General features: G+C 47.6%; 1 protein-coding gene across 1 annotated transcript in view; it reads right to left on the reverse strand.

Moving 5' to 3' along the window:
- Nucleotides 1-4,603: 4,603 nt before the first annotated feature.
- LOC311122720 (retinoic acid receptor beta-like) overlaps nt 4,604-27,659 on the reverse strand; it is a gene marked incomplete at both ends in the record, with an annotated part of 52,639 nt that continues 29,583 nt past the window's right edge. The window contains 4 exons of the mRNA XM_084158095.1: nt 4,604-4,863; nt 5,004-5,162; nt 6,258-6,462; nt 15,091-15,267. Of these exons, the coding sequence (XP_084014221.1) occupies nt 4,604-4,863; nt 5,004-5,162; nt 6,258-6,462; nt 15,091-15,267 (801 nt within the window). The remainder of the gene's footprint in view (nt 4,864-5,003; nt 5,163-6,257; nt 6,463-15,090; nt 15,268-27,659) is intronic.

Consider the following 27,659-nt stretch of genomic DNA (forward strand, 5'->3'; position numbering starts at 1 on the left):
TTAATGTACAAACATACAATATTGAAAATGGAGAACAAAAACAAGATAAAAGCTCACCGTAAAGCTCCTTTATAAGGACTTCCTGCCTTCTCTTCCCACCAGGCCAGCAGGAGGTTTTGGCTAAATGTATAATCACCATGAAAACCCCTCCCTGCTGCCCCGCCCACCCTCAAGTGCAGTAAGACAAAGTTAACTCAACCATCATTTGATCATGTCTCTTCATAATAGCTATACAACACTGTATATGATGACAATGTGATTTTTCTGATACCAATGGCAATCATATACATTAACACTTTTTGAACAGGCATAACAACAGAGCTGCTTTCATTGGTGACATTTTTTGAGGTTCACAATCATGTTCTCTCTGGCTTCTACTGAATAGTTGGATCATGAGCCGCGTTCAGTAGGGCACACAGCATTGTGGTACGTTCAGATAAAAATATGTTGCGTAGAACAGACACCACTGACTTGTAGAGTATGGAATCATTATGCCAGCTCTATTCAGTGTATTTCTATCTGCGATGTTTAGTACGTTGCCCCCTTCCTGAACGCGATCCACATGTATTGATCTTATTCCGTTATTGATAAATTGCTGTCAATTGATTGATTGTGACAGCTGCTTGGCATTCCAACTAAAGAGGGGAAAGCAGCTCTGTTGTTTGATCAGCGATGACATTGGGGGAACTAGGGTTTCAGAATTCCGGAAACGTTTCAAAAATTCCCTGTAAAATTTTACAAAAAACCTGTTGAAGAGTTCCAGGTTGGAAATTCCTTTAGCTTATTCCCTCCACATTCCGAAAAACCTCCAACCATGATTCCTTAAAAAAAGGGAATTTTGGGAACGTTTCTGGAATTTTGCAACTCTATGGTGAACCCATGCTCAGGTACTGAGACCACTTGGTCCTAAAGTGTGTGGGGGTGAGCAGCTGCTACCCAAGAGGAGCTGGCTATGAGATGAAGCTCTGAGAGGTCAGGTAGCCAAGCGCTGCCATTCGTTGAAATGCAAAGCACACCACACACACACCATCTAATACATGGAGAAGTCTGCAGTGAGATAGTAGTAGTAGTAGTAGTAGTAGTAGTAGTAGTAGTAGTAGTAGTAAATATTAACAGTTACATCGGTACAACATTCAACAGAAATCAACGTAGTAAATTCAGCATTGTGGAATGGATAGTTCCCTGCCGTGTCCACCTGGTGCCTGTAGGCTGCGCTGTGGACACTTTAGGGAGTTGGATGTAGACATTCTTCAGCTGTGAAACAAGTTTTCCAGCTTCAAAGACACGGGGTAAATCTCAAGTCTTTCCTTGATTCATCACATCCTCGATTCCTCACCTCCTCAACAACACACATTGGCGGAGAAGGTCTGAGGTTCTGCACCCTTTCCTTCAATGCGTTTTGAGAAGTTGGAGAGGAATGTAGGGAAGACTATTGAGATTAACCCACAATGCTCTTGTGATGAGCCACCAGGATCGTTTCCCCCTACATCCTTCTCTCCCTTATAGGGAAAGAGAGCATTTCATTTTTTTCATACATACGTAAGTATTCCTTTAACACTGCATATCATTCCTATATAACTCCTGGACGACATATTCACATTCAAACATGGTCAAACTGAGACAGTTTTGTTTTTCCCTTAAGATATTATGTATTACATGTGGGATGGATATAGAGGAGATAGTTGTGTGTGAGATGTTTCTGGAGGGTTCTAGCCAGTGTTGGGGTCAATTCCATATCAAGTCCGTCCATTCCGGAAGTAAACTGGAAGAATTAAATTGGAATTGACCCCAACCTTGGTTCTAGCTGACTGACTATAATGGTCATCTATTCCCTTGTGGTTCAACAATTACTTTTGCCTCTATTCAGAATAAAAAACCTTCTGATCATTATACCTCTGAGATGAATGACTCAATAATCACCCATAATAGTTTATGCCAAATTATTATTACCCTTAAGAATGAGAAAGAATATTGTATATTACAATCACACTTAACATTGTATTGGCTACATATGATTCACAGGTTCAAGATTTATAAGTGCTATGAGAAGTATTGCCTTTGTGCTACAGTTGAGTAACTTGTCAACATCTGAGTAAACAATACTATCTATCCTTATCCTTTCAACCACAAGGGATACCAGGCTAGGACAGGTAATAAGGGACTGAAGAGGTCCTAGTTCTTCCTAGCTGTACTATGAACTTCATAGCCTGGCTTCCACACTGAATATCACTCTGTTTCACTTCACAATAATGGAACAAACGGAGCAATATTCAATGTGTATACTAGACTATTAACTTTATAAATAGTGTCCAAATTCTAATCTGTGATTTATGGCTAGATTCAACCCATAGCGCTGAAGAACCGCGGTATAGTGCAATTGAAAGTTAAAGGTAATCTCCGATTGAGCCGACATACGCAGCGTTTACCGTGAATGCAGTCTCTGCGAACGCGGGAACATTGCCTTTAAATTATAATCACAGTATGAAAAATGTATGCACTCACTAACTGTAAGTCGCTCTGGATAAGAGCGTCTGCTAAATGACTAAAATGTAAATGTATACCGCAGATCTTCAGTGCTACGGATTGAATCTAACGCCTAGGCTCTGAAGAAAAGCAGCATTACTAAGAATATATTTATAAGATCAGGAGGGCTGTTGCGGCGGCCGATGTGGGACATCATTCCTCACCCCTGAGAAAAATAACTATAGCGGATCTGTCGTCCAAAACACAAAGCAGTGCTGCGTTCAGGAGGTAATGTTACAGATAGAAATGTCTTGTTGTTACAGAGCTGACATGATTCCCTATTCTACATGACAGAGAAGAGCATTTCTACATAATATAGTTATATCTGAACATTCTGTGATGTTGCACCCCGAATGAACGCTACCCGAGCTTGTCTACCTATAGTTACTGCACGTCTCAGGGGTTAAGGGTCATGTGTAAAGAATCTCATTTGCATCACCGTCTGAGGAGCAAGGCAACAGTCAGTCATTATGTCTGTAGAACTAGAACTAAGAACGCGTAGTGGGGTCTAGAACCCCATACATGTGCAGCTAGATAGAACATTAGTCTAGTGTACAATCTTCCCGGCCAAGTGGTTAGCTCATGAATATGTATTTTAAGGATTGCAATGTCCCCGTGGTTTACTGTCAAAACAAGACACTTATGTATGTATATAAGGGGTAGGTAGTGATTCTGGGGGTACAGGACTCCTTTGAAACCCTGGCCCAGAACCCAATGTGCGTTTTGTGTTGCCCAGATGATTGTAGTTGCCGTTAGCCATAAATGTACAATTACTAGATTGAAACTGCATCAGAGAAACAATTTTGATTTTACTATAATAAGAATGCATTTCTCTTCACAGATGGTGGAGAATTTTCAAGATAATTGCGAGGGAACTTCAAATATACTGTATAACCAAATTCATTTTAAAACAACAGTTCAATTTCTCAGTGGCGCAAGTTTGGGTTAAATAAAGGATTCGTCAATGGGCGTCACTCAACCCTTATATTTTTCACTGGTTAAGACTGCTTGGTTTGTCTCTTGGAATGTCATTTTCTGATAAAATCTCAGAAGCCTTTTAGCCTCAGAAGCCCTGTACATTACATTACAAGCTGTTATCTGTGGTAGACAGACCCAATCTAGTAATTTAACATCTAGATTCAATCTAGTCATTGTATATCTATGGCCTCTACAGTCTGGCTTCCCCCCTTGAGGAAACAGCTGAAGAGATGCAGCCGCTGATACGGGAGAAGCCTCTAGCACTGGCTTTATGGTGAATGTAATGTACACTCAACGAGACATCAACATAATGTAAATGTAATGTAATAACATAAAGAGTTAAAAAAGACAAAACTCCAAATAATTAAATTAAATATAGGAACAAATATAAAGTATTAGTCTTCCATACTGTCTATATGCAAGAACATTCTATGTAACTGTTTTTGTAAAGGACTTTATATTTTAGCCCCCCTTTAAACCTTGTCATGTATGTACTGTTTCGCCTCAAACTATAATATTTAAGACAATGAAAAAAGCACCACAAAATTCATCATAGAAACAGAGATTTCTAACCATACAATGGTATGTACAATGTATTCAACAATATGAGAGAGCGAGAGAGGGAGAGAGCGAGAGAAAAAGAGAGGGAGAGAGATTAAAACAACGCATTAAACTCGGCAAGCCCGTCATGCAGGGATAAATTTACACAGGAGACCTGAGGAGGATGACCTATGACCTTTGTGTACAGGTAAGTGGGTGTGGCCGGACGGGGTCAAACCCATCTCGACCAATCACACCCTAGTCGCCGAAACACAACCGCAATCAATTTAGGATTATACACAAAACAACCACTGGTCCTTTTAGGCCTTAGTGTTGTCGTTTTTTAAGGGGAAATGAAGAGATAAAGAGAGAGAGAGAGAAGGAAAAAACAAATGTAAAGGATAACATAAGAACAAGCAAAGGTGGTGGTGGTCACCAAGGGACTGAAGGCCTGAGGGGAGGAGGAGAGGGGGTCCACCATGCCTGGCTGTCAACCTATTTTTAGTTGTTTTTTTTTGTACAAAGGAATGTCAGAGAGAGAGAGTGTCAGTTCCACGGGCACCTAGGGGTCCTCTTCCTCCTCCTCCTCCTCCTCCTCCTCCGGGGCCGCTGTGGGCCCATCGCTGTCTGAGGGGTCAGGGGACACAGGGGAGGGTTTACCCCCCTTACCCCTCTTAGGGGTGCCCTTCTTGGGGCTGCTGCCGTCCTCGCCCTGGGTGCTGCTCTGGCCGTCTTGACCCTCTGAGTTCTCCAGCATCTCCTGGATCAGAGGAGGCATGGAGCCAGGGATCTCCATCTTCAGCGAGATGACCCGCTCCGCACCTGGAGGGAAAGGAAAGGACATATTGCAAAACAAATAGGGCACATGTGTACAAAGTATGCCTACTGAAATGCTATTGAATCTATAGTGTGCTCATTTCTACTCAGTTGTATTAGTATATGAGTCTCTGTGATGTCTGTACCTTTGGCGCTGATGCTGCGGAGGTCAGTGATCTTCATCAGGGCCTTGGGGAACATGTGTGGCTTGCTGGGCCTCCTCTTCCTCACATAGATCTTCAGAGCTTCCAGTAGAGGCTCCTGGAGGTGGTCGACCTTAGAGGGTTCCTCCAGGTCCTGACGGTCTGAGAGAGAGAGAGACAGACAGAGTCACATAGGCTACGTATGACCAAGGAGTTAGAAAGACACACACCAGAGTCATACAGTAGGGCAACACATGGCTAGGCCTTTACCAGGCCATATGCCCCATGAGCTTGCACTTTGATATAGTTTGGCATAAAAGGAGTTGTGCTGTAAATGTCTAGAAACTCGGTTAGAAGTAATCCGACTTGAACGGTTTCCATGGAACATTAAAAGGGTGTCAAATATGTAGTAGGAAAAATATATCAAATTCCACCAAATTATTTTTATTAAATACTGCACAGTTCTCTAAAGCCAGGAGCCCTATATGACATTTGTATCACATTTTGTAAAGCTTGCATTACCACTTCAGTCCATAAGGGGTCAGTGTGTGTGTGTTGAAAGCACCAGCTCCTGCTGTGGGACCTGAGACCTGCCAGTCACAGAGTCACATTACTGATAGCCACAGCAGAGTGCTTAGTTCTTCCCCCAGTGGATTATACAACAGCACGCAATATATGGCAAGACTCTGGGGATTCAGACCTTGGAATGGAAACTTTCCACAATAGCCCAGTCACACACTGCAGGGGAGGAGCGTGTGTCAGAGTGTGTTTGTAACTGCATTATGCAAGAATGTAGATCTCACTGTATGTGTGTGTGTGTGTGTGTTTTAATTCATGTCTGCCTGCCCTGTCCCAGCTGAGGGAGAACTACTGCCTGGGGTGTTGTGTGCTGAAACAGGCTGAACGGAACAGACTCATTTCCTGTGAGAAGAACAGTCCAACACAGACACACACACACACACACAGCCACACACACACACCCTGTCTCATACATTGCCTCACAGAGATGGACCTGTGGAGGACCTGATTCCAGACTTTGTGTCTGTCTGTCTGTCAGTCTAAGTCTGTATCAAATGTTTTCCATTCGGAGTTTGACTGCCTTTCTAATGACTTGTTAAAGCTTCACATCTGCCACAAAGTCACCCTCTGCCACCTTAGACTCTGGGCAACTTTTACTACTTAAATCACCTTCTCTCTGTCTCTGTCACTGATCACTCTCTCTCCTTGCAGAAAGAAAGTGAAGAAAGTGTAGTGTACCTCCAGAGATTAGGCAGATGGCGCTGAGCAGGCCTGTCTCTGTGTCGTCCATCTCCATGGGCAGCAGCTGGTGGGCGAAGGTGAACACCAGGTCGGTGAGCGGGCCGAAGCCTGCGTTGTGCATCTGGGTCCGGTTCAGGGTCAGCCCGTCTGAGAACGTCATGGTGTCCTGGTCCGGAGTGTACCGCGTACAGATACGTAGAATCTATATGACGGGACAGGAGAGGAGAGATAATTATACATTATGTATACACACAGTATCTGGGAGAGGAGAGGGACAGTGAGGGAGAGAAGAGGAGAGAGGGACAGTGAGGGAGGGAAGAGGAGAGAGGGACAGTGAGGGAGGGAAGAGGTGAGAGGGACAGTGAGGGGGAGAAGAGGAGAGAGGGACAGTGAGGGGGAGAAGAGGAGAGAGGGGCAGTGAGCGGGAGAAGAGGAGAGAGGGACAGTGAGAGGGAGAAGAGGAGAGGGACAGTGAGCGTATGAAGAGGAGAGAGGGACAGTGAGCGTGAGAAGAGGAGAGGGACAGTGAGGGAGAGAAGAGGAGAGAGGGACAGTGAGGGGGAGAAGAGGAGAGAGGGACAGTGAGGGGGAGAAGAGGAGAGAGGGGCAGTGAGCGGGAGAAGAGGAGAGAGGGACAGTGAGGGGGAGAAGAGGAGAGGGACAGTGAGGGAGAGAAGAGGAGAGAGGGACAGTGAGGGAGGGAAGAGGAGAGGGACAGTGAGGGAGAGAAGAGGAGAGAGGGACAGTGAGGGAGGGAAGAGGTGAGAGGGACAGTGAGGGGGAGAAGAGGAGAGAGGGACAGTGAGGGGGAGAAGAGGAGAGAGGGGCAGTGAGCGGGAGAAGAGGAGAGAGGGACAGTGAGGGGGAGAAGAGGAGAGGGACAGTGAGGGAGAGAAGAGGAGAGAGGGACAGTGAGGGAGGGAAGAGGTGAGAGGGACAGTGAGGGGGAGAAGAGGAGAGAGGGACAGTGAGGGGGAGAAGAGGAGAGAGGGGCAGTGAGCGGGAGAAGAGGAGAGAGGGACAGTGAGAGGGAGAAGAGGAGAGGGACAGTGAGCGTATGAAGAGGAGAGAGGGACAGTGAGCGTGAGAAGAGGAGAGGGACAGTGAGGGAGAAAAGAGGAGAGAGGGACAGTGAGGGGGAGAAGAGGAGAGAGGGACAGTGAGGGGAAGAAGAGGAGAGAGGGACAGTGAGGGAGAGAAGAGGAGAGAGGGGCAGTGAGGGAGGGAAGAGGAGAGAGGGACAGTGAGGGAGAGAAGAGGAAAGAGGGACAGTGAGGGAGGGAAGAGGTGAGAGGGACAGTGAGGGTAAGAAGAGGAGAGAGGGACAGTGAGGGAGAGAAGAGAGGAGAGGGACAGTGAGGAGGAGAAGAGGTGAGAGGGACAGTGAGGGGGAGAAGAGGAGAGAGGGACAGTGAGGGAGATAAGAGGAGAGAGGGGCAGTGAGGGAGGGAAGAGAGGAGAGGGACAGTGAGGAGGAGAAGAGGAGAGAGGGACAGTGAGGGAGAGAAGAGGAAAGAGGGACAGTGAGGCGGAGAAGAGGTGAGAGGGAAAGTGAGGGGGAGAAGAGGAAAGAGGGACAGTGAGGGAGAGAAGAGGAGAGAGGGACAGTGAGGGGGAGAATAGAGGAGAGGGACAGTGAGGGGGAGAAGAGGAGAGAGGGGCAGTGAGGGAGAGAAGAGAGGAGAGGGACAGTGAGGGGGAGAAGAGGAGAGAGGGACAGTGAGGAGAGAAGAGGAGAGAGGGACAGTGAGGAACAGGAGAGATGGACAGTGAGGGAGAGAAGAGGAGAGAGGGACAGTGAGGTAGATAAGAGGAGAGAGGGACAGTGAGGGAGAGAGAGTGTCACAAGGGAGCTTGTAAAGAGTAGAAAGACAAACTCAAAGTGAAGCCCACTGAGAGAAGCTAGGGGCAAGGCTATGCACTAGTTATACTATATACCTATTACTAGGACTGAGACGTTTCACAGCCAACAAAGACTAAAGAGAGAAACCACCACTATGATCATGACCTTGAGGAGGAACCTCACAGTGTTTCTGTTTGCCTGCTGCTGTATTCTACTATACAGGGGGGTGTGTCTGGCCAGCCGGTGTTTGAGTCTCCGCCAGCCTCCATGTTTTATTCTGTTTCATGTTGCGGACGCTCCTGCCACTCACTGTCAATGCGCGCTCACACGGACACACACACACACACACACATTCACTAGCTGTCAGTGCCAGCCCACTCAACTGGCTTCAAAGGCTGACACTGCCTGTCTCTTTATTACACACATACCGTGTGTTCCTTCTTCACACACTCGCTCACCCAGGTGTGTGTAGGTATGTGTGTGTATCTGTGAGAGAGTGATCTCAGCAGGACTTTAACTTCTCACCTCTTCAACTCCAGTGGCTTGTCACATTTGACAAATACCACTTAGTCATAACAAACAAATCCATCTAGCATTACTGCAAATCCCCCCATCAAATCAGTGCTAAGAGCACAGGGATAACAGTCCTGTTAGCTCGCTCACACAGCCGGACAGTGTGGCAACAGCTCTCATCTGTCACGAATTCTGCCGAGGCTGCTCCTCCTCCTTGCTCGGGCAGGCTTCGGCGTTCGTCGTCCCCAGAGTACTAGCTACCACCGTTGGATGTTTCAATGTTTGTTTGGTTTGGTCTGTCTGTTACACCTGTGTCCTATTGTGTGCTGATTATGTGGCCTATACGTTTCCTGCTTTGTGTGTATGAGATTGTGTGTTATTGTCCGCCTGTCCGTTGGTGTCTCTTGTGTGGAACCTTTTGGTCTTGTTTATCGTTACGCACTGTTGTGCGTTATCGCACGCCTCCTGTGTTTCGAGGCCCTTTATTTTGTATTGTCGTTACGTCTAGTAAAGTCGTGTTTGACTGAGCCTCTGTGTCCTGCGCCTGACTCCTACACCGCATCCACATCAGCTAGTGACAGAATAACACACCCTATGGAGTCAGCAGGAGCAGCGGCGGCACCCAAGTCGCTGGAGGATCGGATCAGCGAGCAAACGCCATGATCCGGCAACTCGGGTCCGCCATGAATGAGGTGACGAACACTCTGCGCCGATTGGTAACGAGAGAGGTGTCCACACCTTCGCCCACCTTACCATCACCATCGGCCAGTCCTCCCATCCCAGCACCGGAACCCAGTGGAATTCGGCTCTCGCTCCCGAGGGCGTATGATGGCACCGCAGCCGGGTGTCAGGGGTTCCTCCTGCAGGTGGAACTCTACCTGGCCACCATACACCCGGCGCCCTCGGGATACGAGAGCGTCTCCGCCCTCATCTCCTGTCTCTCCGGCAAGGCGTTGGAGTGGGCCAACGCCGAATGGAGGGGAATAGACGCCGCCACCATCACCTACGCGGAGTTCTCCCACCGCTTCAGGGCAGTTTTCGACCATCCACCTGAGGGGAAAGCGGCGGGGGAGCGTCTGTTCCACCTCCGACAGGGGAAGAGGAGCGCACAGGAGTTCGCCCTGGAGTTCCGGACTCTAGCGGCGGATGCAGGATGGAATGAGAGGGCCCTCATCGACCACTATCGATGCAGTCTTAGTGAGGACGTTCGTCGTGAGCTGGCCTGCAGGGACACCAACCTATCTTTCGACCAGTTGGTGGACATGTCCATCCGTCTCGATACCCTGCTGGCTACCCGCGGACGTCCCGAATGGGGGCCGTCCATTCCATCCTCCAGCACCTCCGAGCCGATTCCTATGGAGCTCGGGGGTGCTGGCGCTAGAGAGAGGAGGAGAGAGAACCCGAGGGGGGCCGTCCCCTGCACCAACTGTGGCCGTGGAGGGCACACTGCGGCTAGGTGCTGGGGAGGGTCTCCAGGGAGAGGGAACAACAGGTCACGCACTGGGGAGTCATTCCAGGTGAGTAGGCGCCCCACTTACCCAGAGCTCTCTGTTGTTCACATGTGTATACCTGTAAGATTTCCACAGGTGGCACCTCATTCCCAGCATAAGGCGCTAGTCGATTCAGGCGCAGCTGGGAATTTTGTTGATCGTCAATTTTGTTTAAGGTTAGGGATTCCCCTCCTGCCTGTTGATGCTCCCTTCCCTGTCCATGCCCTAGATAGCCGGCCGCTGGGATCGGGGTTGATTAGAGAGGTCACAGCACCACTTAAGATGAATACGCAGGGGGGTCATGAGGAGACCATTCAGTTATATCTGATCGACTCTCCTGCGTATCCCGTGGTGCTGGGGCTTCCCTGGTTAATCGCCCATAATCCTACCATTTCGTGGCAACAGAGGGCTCTCATGGAGTGGTCTGCCCAGTGTGTAGGGAGATGTCTAGGTGTTTCCGTGGGGGCGACCTCGGTGGAGAGTCCGAACCAAGTGCCCGCAATGCACATTCCCCCTGAGTATGAGGATTTAGCACTCGTGTTCAGCAAAACAAGGGCGACACGGTTGCCACCTCATAGACAGGGGGATTGTGCGATAGACCTCCAAACAGGAGCACCACTCCCGCGGAGCCATGTGTATCCTCTGTCTCAAGAGGAGAGAGCGGCTATGGAGACTTACATAGCCGAGTCCTTGAGACAGGGATACATATGGACCTCCACTTCCCCCGGTGTCCTCGAGTTTCTTCTTTGTGAAGAAGAAGGATGGGGGTTTGCGCCCGTGTATTGATTACCGTAGTCTCAATCTGATCACGGTTAAATACAGTTATCCTCTTCCTCTGATTGCGAGTATGACTGAATCATTACGCGGAGCGCGGTTCTTCACAAAGTTGGATCTCAGGAGCGCGTACAACCTGGTGCGCATTAGGGAGGGAGATGAATGGAAAACAGCATTTAGCACCACCTCGGGTCATTACGAGTATCTAGTCATGCCATACAGGTTAATGAATGCTCCTTCAGTCTTCCAATCCTTTGTGGACGAGATCTTCCGGGACATGCATGGGCAGGGTGTGGTGGTGTACATCGACGACATCCTAGTGTACTCTTCTACACGAGCCGAGCATGTAGCCCTGGTGCGCCGAGTGTTGGGGAGACTGTTGGAGCATGACTTGTATGTCAAGGCAGAGAAATGTTTGTTTTTCCAGGAGTCCATCTCCTTTTTGGGTTATCAGTTGTCCGCGTCAGGGGTGAAGATTGAGGTTGACCGTGTGTCAGCCGTGCGTAATTGGCAGACCCCAACCACTGTTAAAGAGGTGCAGCAGTTTTTGGGTTTTGCTAATTACTACCGGAGGTTTATCCGGGGCTTTGGACAGGTGGCAGCGCCCATTACGTCCCTGCTGAAGGGGGGCCCGGTGCGTTTGCAGTGGTCAGCTGAAGCGGACAGGGCATTCGTTAAACTGAAAAACCTATTCACTTCGGCTCCGGTGCTGGCGCATCCGGACCCCGCTTTACCATTCCAAGTAGAGGTGGACGCGTCTGAGGCCGATATTGGGGCAGTACTTTCGCAACGGTCCGGCACACCACCTAAACTCCGCCCCTGTGCCTTCTATTCTAAGAAGCTCAGCCCGGCGGAGCGAAATTATGACGTAGGGGACAGGGAGCTGTTAGCCGTGGTTCAAGCCCTAAAGGTGTGGAGGCATTGGCTTGAGGGGGCTCAACACCCTTTTCTCATTCTGACTGACCACCGTAACCTGGAGTACATCCGGGCAGCTAGGAGATTGAACCCTCGTCAGGCTAGGTGGAATATGTTTCTAACCCGGTTCATATTTAAAATAACGTACATCCCAGGGTCCCAGAATGGGAAGGCAGACGCCCTGTCCCGGCGGTATGACACAGAGGAGAGGTCCATTGAGCCCACTCCCATACTGCCGGAGTCGTGTCTGGTGGCACCGGTGGTGTGGGAGGTCGATGCGGAGATCGAGCGGGCGTTACGTACCGACCCTACTCCCCCAGAATGTCCTGTGGGGCGGACGTACGTTCCGCTCGAGGTTCGTGATCGGCTTATTTATTGGGCTCATACGTCACCCTCCTCTGGACATCCAGGTATTGGCCGGACAGTGCACTGCCTTAGCGCGAAATACTGGTGGGCAACGTTAGCTAGGGATGTGAGGGTTTATGTCTCCTCCTGCTCGGTGTGCGCCCAGTGTAAGGCGCCTAGACACCTGCCCAAGGGGAAGTTACATCCCCTGCCCGTTCCACAACGACCATGGTCTCACCTCTCGGTGGACTTTGTGACCGACCTTCCCCCCTCCCAGGGGAATACCACCATTTTGGTCGTTGTGGATCGGTTTTCTAAGGCCTGTCGTCTCCTCCCAATGCCGGGTCTCCCTACTGCCCTACAGACCGCTGAGGCCCTATTTACCCACGTCTTCCGGCACTACGGGGTTCCCGAGGATATAGTGTCTGATCGAGTTCCCCAGTTCACCTCCAGAGTCTGGAGGGCGTTCATGGAACACTTGGGGGTCTCGGTGAGCCTTACCTCGGGTTACCACCCAGAGAACAATGGGCAGGTAGAGCGAGTGAACCAGGATGTGGGGAGGTTTCTGAGGTCCTATTGCCAGGGCCGGCCGGAGGAGTGGTCAAGGTATATCCCCTGGGCAGAGATGGCACAGAACTCTCTCCGCCACTCCTCCACCAATCTAACCCCTTTCCAGTGTGTGTTAGGGTATCAGCCGGCTCTGGCACCATGGCATCAGAGCCAGATCGAGGCTCCTGCGGTGGATGAGTGGGTTCGGCGCTCGGAGGAGACGTGGAACGTTGCACACGTCCATCTGCAGCGGGCCATCCGTCGACAGAAGGCGAGCGTCGATCTCCACCGCAGTGAGGGTCCGGTGTACGCACCTGGAGATCGAGTCTGGCTCTCGACTCGAAACCTGCCCCTCCGCCTGCCCTGCCGGAAGCTGGGTCGGCGGTTTGTGGGGCCATTTAAAGTCCTGAGGAGATTGAACGAGGTGTGTTACAGGTTACAACTGCCTATTGATTATAATAATATTAACCCCTCGTTCCATGTGTCTCTTCTCAGGCCGGTGGTAGCTGGTCCACTCCAGGAAGGTGAGATAGGAGAGACCCCTCCGCCCCCACTGGACATCGAGGGAGCTCCGGCGTACACGGTCCGGACCATCTTGGACTCGAGACGTCGGATGGGGGGTCTCCAATATCTCGTGGAGTGGGAGGGGTACGGCCCGGAGGAACGGTGGTGGGTGCCTAGGAGGGACATCCTAGATCCATCCCTCCTGACTGAGTTCCACCGTGGTCATCCCACGCGCCCTGCTCCGCGTCCTCCTGGTCGTCCCCGAGGCCGGGGTCGGCGCACGGCTGGGGCCGCGTGTCAAGGTGGGGGGTACTGTCACGAATTCTGCCGAGGCTGCTCCTCCTCCTTGCTCGGGCAGGCTTCGGCGTTCGTCGTCCCCGGAGTACTAGCTACCACCGTTGGATGTTTCGATGTTTGTTTGGTTTGGTCTGTCTGTTACACCTGTGTCCTATTGTGTGCTGATTATGTGGCCTATAAGTTTCCTGCTTTGTGTGTATGAGATTGTGTGTTATTGTCCGCCTGTCCGTTGGTGTCTCTTGTGTGGAACCTTTTGGTCTTGTTTATCGTTACGCACTGTTGTGCGTTATCGCACGCCTCCTGTGTTTCGAGGCCCTTTATTTTGTATTGTCGTTACGTCTAGTAAAGTCGTGTTTGACTGAGCCTCTGTGTCCTGCGCCTGACTCCTACACCGCATCAAGGAACTGACTGAGGTTAGCCCCATGGAGCCAGAGAGAGAGGCACATGACTCTGGAGCTTGACACGATCCACCCCTCTCTCCTCTCTTTCTCTCTCCCTTCTCTTCGTTCTCTTCTCTCTCTCATTACTGAGGCTATATTATCACAGCACTACTCCCAAATAAACTAATAAACAAACAGCACTCAGCAAGGGGCGATCTTCTAACAATGTGCTCCCCCGTGTTTCAGATCCCTGCTCCAGAAAAACAGCAACCCAGACAAATATGAACAAAAACAACCTCACTGCAGAAACACGTATTTAAATCCTTAATTAGATTTGGAGCCGAGATACATCTGAAACACTAACCTAATGTCCTCTGATTAAGGTTGGCTCCTCTACATACTGATCAACTGTCAGGATCAATTAACCTGCTCTTCTATTGGCTGGCTGCGCAAACCGACCAATAAGGTCTAAGGACCGGACTCTAGGGAGGAAGTTCAGAGGTTAAACCCAACCCCCTGTAGGTTTCAGTGTATTGACTAGCTACCTCAGTGGAGAGAGCAAACCCAGTTATCAGAGATCTTTAGACACTAAACAGTACAGATGGAATTAGGCTAAACCTTTTCTCATTAAATAGAAACCTGCTCATTTGGTTACGTGGTAAAGGTACGCTATGTGTTTCTGCATCAATTGACAGTGCTAATCTGTGTAATTTGTTAGGATAGCACAATTACCTCTGTGATAACATTTGCATAAATTAACACTGAGTAGTAGGGCTGTGTCTCAACTATTCCTGTACCACAGATTGGTAAGCTACTATATTATCCTTCCTCCTTGGATGTCCGTTTACATTATAACTAGCCTGTAGAAGTGACTTAATCAGTGTCAGTTAACCATTAGGGACTGGCGCTGGTCCATGGACCAGAGGTTGAGGAACACTGATATGAAAGCCTAAAACTAGTCTTACTACATAGAAATAAGTGCACTAACTATGTACATAAAAATGTATTACTTTTAAAACTCCTGATATGTACCAGTATGTCAAGGAAGGCAGCTTTCATCAGTGTGATCTCTCTGTGTGTGTGTGTGTGTGTGTGTGTGTGTGTGTGTGTGTGTGTGTGTGTGTGTGTGTGTGTGTGTGTGCGTGCGTGCGTGCGTGCGTGCGTGTGCGTGCGTGCGCGTGTGTGCGTGTGTGTGTGTGTGTGCGACAGTCAGTCCTTACCAGTATGTCAAGGCAGGCAGCTTTAAGCAGCGTGATCTGGTCAGCTATGGTGAGTCCTGTAAAACCAGGTACTCGTTTGGCAAACTCCACAATCTTTATAATGCACTTAGTAGCCAGCTCACTGAACTTATCCCACAGGCCCAGGTCCAGCCTCACGCGTTGTTCTGCACTTGAGTTCTGGAGGGGAGCGAGAGAACACATGGAGACACATGCATTAGCAAGCATGCAAACACACAGAGACACTCAGAGAAATACACACAGAGAGACACACACAGACACACACACACACAGACAGAAATAAAGACAAACAGAGAGTCAGGCGAGAGTCTGAGAGGCACCGTCATCATCAGACACAGATTTGCTAATGATCTCCACCCACACACTCTCTGTCTCACTGTATATACATAATACACTCTCCACCATGTCACTATATAACTATAGTTGAGGTTGTTGTTGTTGTCGTAAATAGAGCAGAGCTGAGAGGACTGGGGTGCAGTAATGAGTGAGAGGGAGCAGGAGGATAGGAGAGAGAGAGAGAGAGAGAGAGAGAGAGAGAGAGAGAGAGAGAGAGAGAGAGAGAGAGAGAGAGAGAGAGAGAGAGAGAGAGAGAGAGAGAGAGAGAGAGAGAGAGAGAGAGAGAGAGAGAGACAGAGAGACAGAGAGAGAGAGAGAGAGAGAGAGAGAGAGAGAGAGGGAGGGAGGGAGGGAGGGAGAGGGACAGAGAGAGTGGGAGGAGGACAGGAATCAGCCAAAAAGCTGTGACAGGTAGCAGGGAGCACTTTGAAGTTAGAGGAATAGAGTTCAAGTATCTATATGGGCCAGGCCCTACACTAACACACTGGGAGGAGAGGAGGAGGAGAGAGAAGGAGGGAGGGAGAAAGTAGAGAGAAATAAAGAGGAATAAAGAGGAGAGAGAGAGAGAGAGAAATGGCAAGCCATTAGGGAGAGGAGAATAGTGACATGGCTAGGAATGAAAGAAGAGATGAAGAGAGAAAGAGAGATGGAGAGAGAGAGGAAGACAGGAGCGAGACAATGTGGGAGGAAGAGGAGGAGAAACTGAAAGAGAAAGTGAGTTCGAGGTAGGAAGGAAGGCAGGCAGGCAGGCAGGCAGGCAGGCAGGCAGACAGGCAGGCAGGCAGGCAGGCAGGCAGGCAGGCAGGCAGGCAGGCAGGCAGGCAGGCAGGCAGGCAGGCAGGCAGGCAGACAGACAGGCAGGCAGGCAGACAGACAGGCAGGCAGGCAGGCAGACAGACAGACAGGCAGGCAGGCAGGCAGACAGGCAGGCAGGCAGGCAGGCAGGCAGGCAGGCAGGCAGGCAGGCAGGCAGGCAGGCAGGCAGGCAGACAGGCAGGCAGGCAGGCAGGCAGGCAGACCGTAAGCAGTCTTTGTCTGAAGAGACTTGGGGATGTCGTGGGTGAGTAAACGTCTCACTCCCTGCCCTTGTTATAAAGTTGTTCAAAATACTTTCATAAACAACTTCCTCTTCAGTTCGGATCTTACAGCGGCTACAGCTTTATATAATAATCTCCCACGTATTGACAGTCAGATCATCTCTAAATACTGAATTAATATATGCTAATAAAGTTGTTTTCATCAGAAGCAGTTTGTCTTTGGTGAGAAAGTGAGGAGGAGGAGGAGGAGGAGGAGGAGGAGGAGGAGGAGGAGGAGGAGGAGGGGAAGGTCTAAAGTCAGCAGACAAGATAATAAACAGATTCAGAACAGAGGATAATAGGCTGAGACAGGGGAGGAGGGAGAGAGGGATGGAATGTGGAAAGGAGGAGAGAGACGGATGGAATGTGAGATTGAGGAATATAAGTGAGACTCGGGGGATTCAGGGAAAGAGAGACAGTGGGAGAGAGATAGAGAGAGAGAGAGAGAGAGAGGGAGAGAGTGAGAGAGAGAGAGAGAGAGAGAGAGAGAGAGGGAGAGAGAGAGAGAGCGAGAGAGAGATAGATAGCGAGAGAGAGAGAGAGAGAGAGAGAGAGAGAGATAGATAGATAGAGAGAGAGAGAGAGAGAGAGAGAGAGAGAGAGAGAGAGAGAGAGAGAGAGAGAGAGAGAGAGAGAGAGAGAGAGAGAGAGAGAGAGAGAGAGAGAGAGAGGAGAGAGGGAGAGAGAGAGAGAGGGAGTGAGCGAGAGAGGGAGATAGATAGCGAGAGAGAGAGAGAGAGAGAGAGAGAGAGAGAGATAGATAGATAGATAGATAGATAGATAGATAGATAGAGAGATAGAGAGAGAGAGAGAGAGAGAGAGAGAGAGAGAGAGAGCGAGAGAGAGATAGAACAGTTCCAGCTGGACTTTCACCTAATCAAAGAAATAGCTCAGCAGGAGAAGCTGTCCCTTGAGAAAGATACCCCTACCCCGAGCGGGTCAGACCAGACCTCTTCATTAAATAACCCCACAGAGCAACCCCAAGCAGAAACTCAACTTCCCAGCACAGAGTACTACTCCCTCATTGAAATGAAGGATAAATTCACCCAGCTGGAGGTAAGGCAGGTGGAGCTGGAACAGCAGGTGAACACACTCCAGTCAGCACAGACCCAGACAACAGTCCAGCACAACAACACCCCCTTAACTAGACCTGGAGAGCTGCAGGTGGAGAGAGACATGTCTGCACTCTGGACTGTGGTGAGACAACATCAACAGGAGAAAGAGCAGGAGCAGGAGAAGAACAGAGCACTAGAGGAGAGGATCAGAGTGCTGGAGGAGAAGGTGAGAACGATGACGGGTGACATTGAACAACCCATTAGAGAACAGCCCACCTCAGATCCTGGCCAAAGTCTCGACACCGCAGCAGAACAGTACACCCTAGACCCTGACCATAGCCTCGACATCACACCCAGACAAACAAATGAAGAACCCCAAGCCCTGGGGACCCCAACCCCTCTGAGCAACCCCCCAGTCAGACACCCTGATAGCCCTCATGACGACCCCCCACACCCACTGAGGACATACACAAGCCACAGATTGTACTCCTTATGGACTCAAACGGGAAATACATACAAGAAAATAAACTTTTTCCAAAACACACAGTGTCTAAACTCTGGTGTCCAAATACCCAGCGCGCCCTAGACCTTCTGTCTAAGGACCGACTAGGATCACCCAGCCACATAATAATACACACAGGCACAAATGACCTGAGAACACAGCAGGAAAGGGTGGCCACATCACTCAAGGGCGTGATAGAAAAAGCTTCTTCTACTTTCCCCAACGCACAAGTGGTTATCTCAACCCTGTTACCACGAAAAGACTTCCACCCTGCTACCATACAGCGGGTAAACGCAAGTATTTCCCGTGACTGTGCATCAAAACCAAATGTCTTCCTGGCCCACCACTCCACCCTGGACGTGAACAGCCTTTACGACCAGGTCCACCTATACAAGGCAGCAGTGCCCACCTTCGCCCGGACCCTAAAGGATATCGCCCTCAACCGCAGACCCAACACCTCACACAGGAGCAACAGATCAACAGACACCCCGCCCAGACCAGCGAGACACTCTCCCAGACCTGCGGGACCCCCCCCAGGACCTACACATAGAGGACCCCCGCAGAGAGGACCTACATCCAGACCACAGCACCATCAACCACATCTACACCCCCACCCCAACCAATTAACTCCCCCCCAAGTCAACCATGCCCACACCCCATTTAGGCCCCCTCAGATCAGACCTATGCCCCTCCTACCCACCCCAAGCCCCCCACTCCCACAAAGAGGGCCTCAACATGAAAGTCACACATACGCCCAGGCCGTGAGCAGGCAAACAGGCCCAACACCCACTCTTACACTAGCCCAAGCCAATGGCATGTACCAGATGCTCAGCAGGCTCTGCTCACAATTACTGGCCTGAGGCCAAACCACACAACCAACAACATTAGACACTTTATGGAACACAAAGCCTTCACTATTTCATCCTGGAATATCCAAGGCCTGAGGTCATCTGCCTTTGGCCTAAAGAGCAGGAATCTGGACTTCACCAAAGAAATCGGAAATACAGACATTGTCATCCTACAAGAAACATGGTATAGAGGAGACGGACCCACTGGTTGCCCTCTAGGTTACAGAGAGCTGGTAGTCCCATCCACCAAACTACCAGGTGTGAAACAGGGAAGGGACTCAGGGGGTATGCTAATTTGGTATAGAGCAGACCTAACTCACTCTATTAAATTAATCAAAACAGGAACATTTTACATTTGGTTAGAAATTCAAAAGGAAATTATCTCAACTGAGAAAAATGTCCTCCTGTGTGCTACCTATATCCCCCCACTAGAATCCCCATACTTTAATGAAGACAGTTTCTCCATCCTGGAGGGGGAAATCAATAATTTCCAGACCCAGGGACATGTACTAGTCTGTGGCGACCTAAATGCCAGAACTGGACAAGAACCTGACACCCTCAGCACACAGGGGGACAAACACCTACCTGGAGGTGACAGCATTCCCTCCCCCATATGCCCCCCTAGGCACAACTACGACAACATAACCAACAAAAATGGGTCACGACTCCTGCAGCTCTGTCGCACACTGGGTATGTACATAGTCAATGGTAGGCTTCGAGGGGACTCCTATGGTAGGTACACCTATAGCTCATCTCTTGGCAGTAGTACTGTAGACTACTTTATCACTGACCTCAACCCAGAGTCTCTCAGAGCGTTCACAGTCAGCCCACTGACACCCCTATCAGACCACAGCAAAATCACAGTCTACTTGAACAGAGCAATACTCAATCATGAGGCATCAAAGCCAAAAGAACTGAATAATATTAAGAAATGCTATAGATGGAAGGAAAGTAGTGTTGAAACCTACCAAAAAACAATTAGGAAACAACAAATTCAATCCATTCTAGACAACTTCCTGGACAAAACGTTCCACTGTAATAGTGAAGGTGTAAACTTGGCAGTAGAAAACCTAAACAGTATATTTGACCTCTCAGCTTCCCTATCAAATCTAAAAATCTCTAACAGAAAACCAAAGAAAAGTAATAACAGTGATAAATGGTTTGATGAGGAATGCAAAAACCTAAGAAAGAAATTGAGAAACCTATCCAACCAAAAACATAGAGACCCAGAAAACCTGAGCCTACGCCTTCACTATGGTGAATCACTAAAACAATACAGAAATACACTACGGAAAAAGAAGGAACAGCATGTCAGAAATCAGCTCAATGTAATTGAAGAATCCATAGACTCTAACCACTTCTGGGAAAATTGGAAAACACTAAACAAACAACAACACGAAGAGCTATCTATCCAAAACGGAGATGTATGGGTAAACCACTTCTCCAATCTTTTTGGCCCTATAACAGAGAACAAACAGCAAAAAAATATACATGATCAAATGCAAATCTTAGAATCAACTATTAAAGACTACCAGAACCCACTGGATTCTCCAATTACATTGAATGAACTACAGGATAAAATACAAACCCTCCAACCCAAAAAGTCCTGTGGTGTTGATGGTATCCTCAATGAAATGATAAAATATACAGACCACAAATTTCAATTAGCTATACTTAAACTCTTTAACATCATCCTTAGCTCTGGCATCTTCCCCAACATCTGGAACCAAGGACTGATCACCCCAATCCACAAAAGTGGAGACAAATTTGACCCCAATAACTACCGTGGGATATGCGTCAACAGCAACCTTGGGAAAATCCTCTGCATTATCATTAACAGCAGACTAGTTCATTTCCTCAGTGAAAACAATGTACTGAGCAAATGTCAAATTGGCTTTTTACCAAATTACCGTACGACAGACCACGTATTCACCCTGCACACCCTAATTGACAAACAAACAAACCAAAACAAAGGCAAAGTCTTCTCATGCTTTGTTGATTTCAAAAAAGCTTTTCACTCAATTTGGCATGAGGGTCTGCTATACAAATTGATGGAAAGTGGGGTTGGGGGAAAAACATACGACATTATAAAATCCATGTACACAAACAACAAGTGTGTGGTTAAAATTGGCAAAAAACACACACATTTCTTTCCACAGGGCCGTGGGGTGAGACAGGGATGCAGTTTAAGCCCCACCCTCTTCAACATATATATCAACGAATTGGCGAGGGCACTAGAACAGTCTGCAGCACCCGGCCTCACCCTACTAGAATCTGAAGTCAAATGTCTTCTGTTTGCTGACGATCTGGTGCTTCTGTCACCAACCAAGGAGGGCCTACAGCAGCACCTAGATCTTCTGCACAGATTCTGTCAGACCTGGGCCCTGACAGTAAATCTCAGTAAGACAAAAATAATGGTGTTCCAAAAAAGGTCCAGTTGCCAGGACCACAAATACAAATTCCATCTAGACACCGTTGCCCTAGAGCACACAAAAAACTATACATACCTCGGCCTAAACATCAGCGCCACAGGTAACTTCCACAAAGCTGTGAACGATCTGAGAGACAAGGCAAGAAGGGCCTTCTATGCCATCAAAAGGAACATAAAATTTGACATACCAATTAGGATCTGGCTAAAAATACTTGAATCAGTTATAGAACCCATTGCCCTTTATGGTTCTGAGGTCTGGGGTCCGCTCACCAACCAAGAATTCACAAAATGGGACAAACACCAAATTGAGACTCTGCATGCAGAATTCTGCAAAAACATCCTCCGTGTACAACGTAAAACACCAAATAATGCATGCAGAGCAGAATTAGGCCAATACCCGCTAATTATCAAAATCCAGAAAAGAGCCGTTAAATTCTATAACCACTTAAAAGGAAGCGATTCCCAAACCTTCCATAACAAAGCCATCACCTACAGAGAGATGAACTTGGAGAAGAGTCCCCTAAGTAAGCTTGTCCTGGGGCTCTGTTCACAAACACAAACAGACCCCACACAGCCCCAGGACAACAACAACAACAACACAACTAGACCCAACCAAATCATGAGAAAACAAAAAGAGAATTACTTGACACATTGGAAAGAACAAAAAAAAAAACAGAGCAAACTAGAATGCTATTTGGCCCTAAACAGAGAGTACACAGTGGCAGAATACTTGACCACTGTGACTGACCCAAACTTAAGGAAAGCTTTGACTATGTACAGACTCAGTGAGCATAGCCTTGCTATTGAGAAAGGCCGCCGTAGGCAGACCTGGCTCTCAAGAGAAGACAGGCTATGTGCACACTGCCCACAAAATGAGGTGGAAACTGAGCTGCACTTCCTAACCTCCTGCCAAATGTATGACCATATTAGAGACACATATTTCCCTCAGATTACAGCGATCCACAAAGAATTCGAAAACAAACCCAATTTTGATAAACTCCCTTATCTACTGGGTGAAAAACCACAGTGTGCCATCACAGCTGCAAGATTTGTGACCTGTTGCCACAAGAAAAGGGCAACCAGTGAAGAACAAACACCATTGTAAATACAACCCATTTTTATGTTTATTTATTTTCCCATTTGTACTTTAACTATTTGCACATTGTTACAACACTGTATATATACATAATATGACATTTGAAATGTCTTTATTCTTTTGAAACTTCTGAGTGTAATGTTTACTGTTAATATTTATTGTTTATTTCACTTTTGTTTACTATCTACTTCACTTGCTTTGGCAATGTCAACACACGTTTCCCATGCCAATAAAGCCCTTAAATTGAAATTGAATTGAATTGATAGAGAGAGAGAGAGAGAGAGAGAGAGAGAGAGAGAGAGAGAGAGAGAGAGAGAGAGAGAGCGAGAGAGCGAGAGAGAGAGAGAGAGAGAGCGCGAGAGAGAGAGAGAGAGAGAGAGAGAGAAATAGGGACAGAAAAGAGAGGCAGACAAAGCACCATTTGGGGAATTGCTTACGTTACAGAGGTGTGTGTATGTGTGTGTTTGTGCATGTGCGTGCAGGAAGTGTGTGTTCAGTATTACTGTGGATGGAGAATCTGATGATCATTTGTTTGTTTTTAGATAGTTTACATGAAATGGCCCATCTGTTCTGGATGAATGGGCCTCCCCAGTCAGCCTGCCTGTGTTCACAGCAAGGGCACACACACACAAACACACACACACACACATCCACAGGTTGAAGTGTGTCTGTGTCTGTGTTTGATTGCATGTACAGTGGGGATAAAAAGTATTTAGTCAGCCACCAATTGTGCAAGTTCTCCCACTTAAAAAGATGAGAGAGGCCTGTAATTTTCATCATAGGTACACGTCAACTATGACAGACAAAATGAGATTTTTTTTTCAAGAAAATCACATTGTAGGATTTTTAATGAATTTATTTGCAAATTATGGTGGCAAATAAGTATTTGGTCAATAACAAAAGTTTCTCAATACTTTGTTATAAACCCTTTGTTGGCAATGACACAGGTCAAACGTTTTCTGTAAGTCTTCACAAGGTTTTCACACTCTGTTGCTGGTATTTTGGCCCATTCCTCAATGCAGATCTCCTCTAGAGCAGTGATGTTTTGGGGCTGTCGCTGGGCAACACAGACTTTCAACCCCCTCCAAAGATTTTCTATGGGGTTGAGATCTGGAGACTGGCTAGGCCACTCCAGGACCTTGAAATGCTTCTTACGAAGCCACTCCTTCGTTGCCCGGGCGGTGTGTTTGGGATCATTGTCATGCTGAAAGACCCAGCCACGTTTCATCTTCAATGCCCTTGCTGATGGAAGGAGGTTTTCACTCAAAATCTCACGATACATGGCCCCATTCATTCTTTCCTTTACACGGATCAGTCGTCCTGGTCCCTTTGCAGAAAAACAGCCCCAAAGCATGATGTTTCCACCCCCATGCTCCACATTAGGTATGGTGTTCTTTGGATGCAACTCAGCATTCTTTGTCCTTTTTACCAAAAAGTTATATTTTGGTTTCATCTGACCATATGACATTCTCCCAATCCTCTTCTGGATCATCCAAATGCACTCTAGCAAACTTCAGACGGGCCTGGACATGTACTGGCTTAAGCAGGGGGACACGTCTGGCACTGCAGGATTTGAGTCCCTGGCGGCGTAGTGTGTTACTGATGGTAGGCTTTGTTACTTTGGTCCCAGCTCTCTGCAGGTCATTCACTAGGTCCCCCTGTGTGGTTCTGGGATTTTTGCTCACCGTTCTTGTGATCATTTTGACCCCACGGGGTGAGATCTTGCGTGGAACCCCAGATCGAGGGAGATTATCAGTGGTCTTGTATGTCTTCCATTTCCTAATAATTGCTCCCACAGTTGATTTCTTCAAACCAAGCTGCTTACCTATTGCAGATTCAGTCTTCCCAGCCTGGTGCAGGTCTACAATTTTGTTTCTGGTGTCCTTTGACAGCTCTTTGGTCTTGGCCATAGTGGAGTTTGGAGTGTGACTGTTTGAGGTTGTGGACAGGTGTCTTTTATACTGATAACAAGTTCAAACAGGTGCCATTAATACAGGTAACGAGTGGAGGACAGAGGAGCCTCTTAAAGAAGAAGTTACAGGTCTGTGAGAGCCAGAAATCCTGCTTGTTTGTAGGTGACCAAATACTTATTTTCCACCATAATTTGCAAATAAATTCATTAAAAATCCTACAATGTGATTTTCTGGATTTTTTGTTCTCAATTTGTCTGTCATAGTTGACGTGTACCTATGATGAAAATTACAGGCCTCTCTCATCTTTTTAAGTGGGAGAACTTGCACAATTGGTGGAATACTTTTTTTCCCCACTGTATGTGTGTGTGTGTGCCGCGTGTCTGTAAGTGTGTTAAGGTGTGCACAAGTGTTTAACATTCTGTTGACTGTGAACTGTATACATAAAAAGACTGCATAAATACATCTATTCCTCCATATGCCATCACTGACAGTTCAGTGAAAACTACATTACTATTTGACTTTCACAGTTCAGAAAATAAAGGAAACACAAACGTCTCTCTCCTTATTGACTTCACAGTCAAAGAAAGAGGCAGACAGACAGAGAAAGATGAGAAAGAGAGGCCTTTTGAATTGAATTGAGAGACAGAGAGCGAAAGAGACAGGGAGAGAGAGACAGAGAGAGAGATTGAGAGAGAGAGAGAGAGAGAGAGAGAGAGAGAGAGAGAGAGAGAGAGAGAGAGAGAGAGAGAGAGAGAGAGAGAGAGAGAGAGAGAGAGAGAGAGAGAGAGACTGAGAGAGAGAAAGAGAGTGACTGGGAGTGCAACAGACAGAGAGAGATGAGTAGATAGAATGTGTGGTTAAGTGAGAGGGACATTAGGTGTGTGTTTAAATCACTGTGAACAAGCTGCAGCAGCCACTACAGACACACATCTCACTTCTCACTGACAATACATACTCCTGTACTGTGTGTCGCTTCTGACGGGCGGATGAGGGGAGGAGAGAGGAGTTGGAGATGGAGATGGAGGGAGGGATGGAGGAGGGAGACGGAGTCTTTGATATTAAAGCCACTCATCTTGTTCCTCCCCTGGGCAAAGGAGGGAGGAGAAGAGAGGGCGGAAGAGGTAGATTCACAGTTTGATTCTGTCTCCTTCCCCATCCCTCTCTCACACTGCAATCTCAGTCAATTACGCCAGTCCCATAATTCAATAGAGCCGAACAAGGAAGTGGCCTGGGAGTTCTAATTTCATTTAAAGGCATTTATCCAAACAAATTAGACAAGTTGCGACGTTAGAAAATAAGCTGCCAATGTAGAAACCAACGCTCCGGCCGGGGTGTGTGTGTAGGCATAACAAAATTTAAAAAATACTACTGGCAGCATTATTATCCAGTACCTGTGAAGGATAATGACAGTAGAGTATAGCAGTAATAATGTAGCTCATAGTCAATGGCTGACTAGGCTATATAACACACACGCACACGCACACGCACACGCACGCACACACACACACACACACACACAAACACACTTATCCTCCTTGATGCTGAGGACCACATATCCCTAATGTTTTATTTTGTCTTTTAAAGTGCCAGGGCCGTTTTTCATCACCATCACTGTCAATGAAGCCTTATTCATTGTCACGCCTTAAGCCCTCTCACTCACCCTCTCTCCGCTATCTCCCCTCACCCAGCAGTGAACTCCTAAATCACCCAGGACTAGGATTGGAATATTTCACCACATAATTGGAGCTTTAACCTAATCTAGGGAGCTGAGAGAGAGAGAAAGAGAGAGTGAGAGGGGGAGAGAGAGAGAGCTGAGGAGGAGCGACGTTCAAAAGGCGAGTCAGGAACCAATCGCTTGTAATAATGAGGGAGTTCTCAGTTTGAGAGCCAACATAATTACTAGTGATCCAGATTAAGGCATTATCTAACTACAAGCCTACTGCTACTGCCGTGACAGTACTGACAGCAGTACAGCAGTACGCATCCTGCCTACATGACTGACTGACTATATCTTGATTTTGAAGAATGTGACTTATAAATATTACATGACTGACTGACTGGGGGAACTACTGGTTATTATTTACTATAATCTGTTATTTAAGGAGAGGGGAATTTCTATTTGAATCTGAAAATGAATGGTACTACTACTTGGTAGAAATGAAGGAGGTGGGGTAAACATGGTCGTGGGACATTCCTAAACTTGTGTTTTGGACAGAAAAGGGACAAATAATCTTCAAGGCAAACTGTGAACTGATGGTAACTCTTCCCTTAGAGCTGTTCCTCACCAGGGAAAGTCTTTACAAATACTTGGAATGTGGAAGGCTTAAATCACTAATGATTAGCTTTAGTTATAATCTCAATGTCAAACATCCACCATGGGAAAAGACTGTAACGATTGTTACCGTTGCTCCATATTTTGTTTTTTAAGAGAGCGTGTGCCAGTGCTGTGGTGTATTCTACTTTGTTTGTTTATTAAACTGTATGAACATAGCCAGAATGATTGACAGGTGACATGAAACTCCCCCAAGCCTCGAGATAAGTTTGAGGTGTGTGTGTGTGTGTGTGAGTTCCTACATGTCTATCACATTATCCCTCACAAATATTCCTTTGCTCTGCTCCAGAACACTCCCAACAGTACGTCGTTTGCGAAGCTCCGGTGTCAATCACACACTACCTCACGCCGAGCCCTATCTTAATGTCAGTCAGTTTATCAGTCTAAAAACAAACCGTGTTAGACACTGTCAAACTCCCTGTACAAAGATGCTATGCCTAGCTGTCAATCAACCATACAGTGCCTTGCAAAAGTATTCATCCCCCTTGGCGTTTTTCCTATTTTGTTGCATTACAACCTGTAATTTAAATTGATTTTTATTTGGATTTCATGTAATGGACATACACAAAATAGTCCAAATTGGTGAAGTGAAATGAAAAAAATTACTTACAGTTAAGTCAAATGACACTGCTGGTCCTGCTCACACTGCCCTACCCTATGCTTTGACTTCTTTCTCCCCTCTCTCTCCAGATGAAATCTTGCGACTTGTGACGGCCGGCCGCCCAACAACCTGCCCGCTTGACCCTATCCCCTCCTCTCTTCTCCAGACCATCTCCGGTGACCTTCTCCCTTACCTCACCTCGCTCATCAACTCATCCTTGACCACTGGCTATGTCCCTTCCGTCTTCAAGAGAGCGAGAGTTGCACCCCTTCTCAAAAAACCAACACTCGATCGCTCTACAGACCAGTATCCCTTCTTTATTTTCTCTCCAAAACTCTTCAGCGTGCCGTCTTTAGCCAAC

This window comes from Coregonus lavaretus (genome assembly GCF_964263955.1).
Source record: "Coregonus lavaretus genome assembly, chromosome: 3".
NCBI lineage: Eukaryota > Metazoa > Chordata > Actinopteri > Salmoniformes > Salmonidae > Coregonus > Coregonus lavaretus.